Source organism: Emiliania huxleyi (assembly GCF_000372725.1).
Source record: "Emiliania huxleyi CCMP1516 unplaced genomic scaffold EMIHUscaffold_48, whole genome shotgun sequence".
Classification (NCBI taxonomy): domain Eukaryota; phylum Haptophyta; order Isochrysidales; family Noelaerhabdaceae; genus Emiliania; species Emiliania huxleyi.
The window spans coordinates 15,364-19,015 of NW_005198391.1; the positions used below are offsets into that span (position 1 = coordinate 15,364).

Consider the following 3,652-nt stretch of genomic DNA (forward strand, 5'->3'; position numbering starts at 1 on the left):
CTGTCAGGCGAGTGCAGTGCACGACGAGATATGATCATGGGCGCTTGCACGTGTGCCCGGGCATCTTAGGGCTGCTGCGTAGCGTGTGGCTCTGCTCCACAAGCCCGTTTGAGTGTTCTGTGGCAGTGTGGCGTCGGTGGGCCACCTCTACGGGTTTGGAAACACGCTCGACAAGGCGTTGACGGCGGTCGTGGGGTGCAAGAAGCGTGGCCGTCAGGTGGACGGAACGCTCGACCACTCGACTGGAAAGGGATGGGTCAAAGACCACGCCCCCGTATGGAGACGGGTGGGTCAAGAAGAGTGCAGGCTGGAAATGGATGCGATGGGGGCGCAGTACTACGACGCGAAGTGGGTCAAGAAAGCCATAACGCGGCTGGTGCTCGTGGAGACTTTGGGTGGCATTGCGCCGCCCACCAAGCAGTTCCTCCACGTGTTCGCCAAGGAAGCGGTGGGCACCAACACGGACCGGACGACGGTGTATGGGGCGGCGTCGGCGAGCGCCTCCTCCTTCGTCGTCCACCACACGCAGCAGATCTCCATGGCGGCGGTGGCGGGCGACGCCGAAAACATCAACAAGCAGGCGCGCACTGTGCGCACCAACTGGATCAAGAACAAGCAAGCGGCAAACGGCCTCTTGTCCTCGGCCCCAGTGGGGGGTGCCCGCGCCGCCTAGCTCTGCGGACGGACGGGCCCCTCCACCCTTCACGTACGGATCATGTAGTCCCCCCACACTCGGCATAAGTGTGGTTCTTGCCCAAAAATGCGTGTGGTTTTTGCCCATGCATTGCGTTTTTTGCATTTTTTGCATTCGCATGCATTCACCTGCATTACAACTGCATTACAACTGCGTTCGCTGATTGCATTTCGTTGCATTTGCATTTTCTGCATTTTGCGCGTGTTTGCATCTCGTTGCATTATGCAATATTTGCATTTTCTGCATTTTGCGCGTGATTGCATCTCGTTGCATTATGCAATTTTTGCATTCGTTGCATTTGCGCGTGATTGCATTTCGTTGCATTATTGCATTCGTTGCATTTGCGCGTGATTGCATTTCGTTGCATTATATGTTGCATTGTGTGTATTAGGCTTTAGGGGCATGACTGCATATCTTTTGCAATTTGAGGGCAAGAACCTTAGGCAAGTGCACCACCCAGACTCCTCCCCCCTCCCCTCAAGTACCCCCCAGACTGACAATTTGCGAATTTGGGCAGCGCTTGCAGTAGAGGAGCCCGTCAAAGCGCCCGTGCGTGCAGTATACGGTTGGATGGACGGGCTCGTCGCTGACCACAAGGCACACCTTCTGCCCTTGCAAAGCGTAGACGGCGCAGAACTCAATCTGCGGGACCAGGTGGAGCGGCGTGGACTTCTCCTGCTCATGGAAGTGCTTGCGGTCGAGAAGATCCACGAGAGCGCTGATGCCAGCCTCGCTCTCGATGCTGCTGACGAGGATGTTGATGGTCGTGGACGCGTGCGTTGTTTGCATGTCGGCAGCGATGAGCTCTGCGCGGTCGGGTGTGTCGACTGGGTAGCGGGCCATGCCGAGGAGAAGCGCGACAATCTCATCCTCACTCTCGAGCGGCCACAGCTTCGTGGAGAACCGCCTCAGGCGGCGGCGGCGAGTGTCGGCGGCGCAAAGCATTGCAAGCCGAGCGTGCTGGGGCTTCAGTCTCAATCTCAAATCTCGAGTCACGCTGCCCTAGATTTCGGTGGTGCCGCAAGCGATGTTTTTCGAACGAAGCGAGATAAAGGCGTTGGAAGGTTGAGGAAGTTCACAGCATTCTGCATCGAAAACGGAATCTCTCTTGCTTGCAGTCTCAGTCTCTCCCACCCCTCATCGAAATCTCAAACTCCCAAAGCGAAAAGGAATCTTCGCCATTTGAGATCTCACGCGTTTCCTCTAGAAACTCACACCGAGCGACGGGAAGACTGAGATTTCGTGGCTGAAGTCTCGACGAAGATTTGGGAGATCTCAAGGGCGGGACTAGAGACTGAGATCTGCCCTGAAATCTTCAGGTCTCACTCCTCTCAATCTCTAAGAAAGACTAGAGATTACCATGACTGATAAAGGCCAACCCATCGGGCTGAAGGCTGTGGCTGCACTGCAGCTAGCTCAGCTCCTTATCTCCGGGGGGGGTTGCGAGGGCCCTAGAGGATACCCATGCGGGGGGGAGATGGGGTCCCATGGCCCGCCGCAGGCGCCGATTTTTTCGGTTTTTTTGCGCGATTTTTCACTTGTTTTTCATGGGAATTCGGCGTACTTGCGGCCATGCTATCACGCCTTGCGACAGCCTGTCGGCGCTGCTGACCGTGCCCTGCTGCACAATTGATCACCTGCATAGCTCGCGGCCTTAGTATCCAGCATGTTCAGTGACGACCTGATCGTACGGCCAGTAGGAAGGTGCCCTTCCAGCTGCGTGCACGCTTCTGACGCAATGCCCGTCACAAACTGCCTCGGATTGGCTGCTGGCACTCTCGAGGCTATGCCTACACAGCCTCGCGCGCATGGGCAGTCAAGAGGGACCACGCTCCTTCTCAGGACAGCGCCGGTGCCTCTCTCTTGGACCGGCAAACTTGGTGGTCTCGTGTCACCAATGTGGGACCAGTGCGGCATCGCGCCATCGACAGCTCTGAACTGCGCCTCACCACTGACCGGGAAGGCCGCCAAGTGGGCCAGCACCGGTCGCACATTGTGGCAGCAGTCAGCAGTGCATGTCTGATAGCTAGAGCAGCAGCGTCAGGGTCGCAGGGTCGGATCGTGTCAAGCCTCTCGCCCGGCCGGCCGCGTACAGACGTCGGCCTGTCTGCTGTCTGGAGTGATCTGTCGGCGGTCAGTACGACCGATCAGGTTGGATGTTTCTCATGATTGGATGGAGGGTCTATCTGTCTGTACTCGCTTAGTGTGGGTAAACCATAGTAGCGTGCACGCTACTATGAACAGAGAAACCCATAAAAGTCGCCGCTGCAGTCCACGACGAGCCAGCCTGCTGCCGGCTCGCACGGCAGCCTCTTCCTCTCGACCAGCCTCAACTTCCGTACAGTCAACATTTTGTCGCTGCGTGCTCGTGGTGAGCTGTGGCGGCGGTCGAAGTTCGCCCAGATTCGGTGACGAGCGCCGGACGATAGTACCGCCTCTGTTCGCCCTGTGCATGTCAGGCCAGGCTGCAGCAGGGCACTACCACCGTGCTGCCCTGTTGCAGCCTGACTTTGCCCACTGTGCACAGCCGCCAGAGCACCACCACCGCCCGGCATCGTGTCACGGCGAGCTCCTTCTGCGCCCGCTCGCGAGGCTCTCGCGCTGGCACACTTTGGCCATCTGCTGCTCGCGTTCGGCGAGCTCTTCTCCGCACTCCTGCCACGGCGCCGTCACCACACACCTTCTGGCTGGCCTGAGCCGCGCGGGGTCGCCGGCGGGGGCAACGCGTCGACCTCTCTCTCTGGTGCACCACGGGCCGCGACGGCCTGCGAGCAGCTGGCGCGAGGAGGCAGTGTGCCGGCACAGTCGAGCCGGAGCATCGGGTTCTTGATGCTTGTGGGGTCAAGTTTGACCTTATGTGGCATAATATGCAACAATAATGCTATGCTATCTCCCGGCTTTTTGAGATATGATCCCTCAAAGTCGAATTATGGTGGCTCCGAGCCGAGGCCCAAGTCA

General features: G+C 58.3%; 1 protein-coding gene across 1 annotated transcript in view; it reads left to right on the forward strand.

The window, feature by feature from the left end:
- Positions 1-673, forward strand: part of EMIHUDRAFT_103255 (hypothetical protein) — a gene marked incomplete at both ends in the record, with an annotated part of 3,617 nt that extends 2,944 nt beyond the window's left edge. The window contains one exon of the mRNA XM_005767643.1: positions 307-673. Coding sequence (XP_005767700.1) covers positions 307-673 — 367 coding nt within the window. The remainder of the gene's footprint in view (positions 1-306) is intronic.
- Positions 674-3,652: the final 2,979 nt, after the last annotated feature.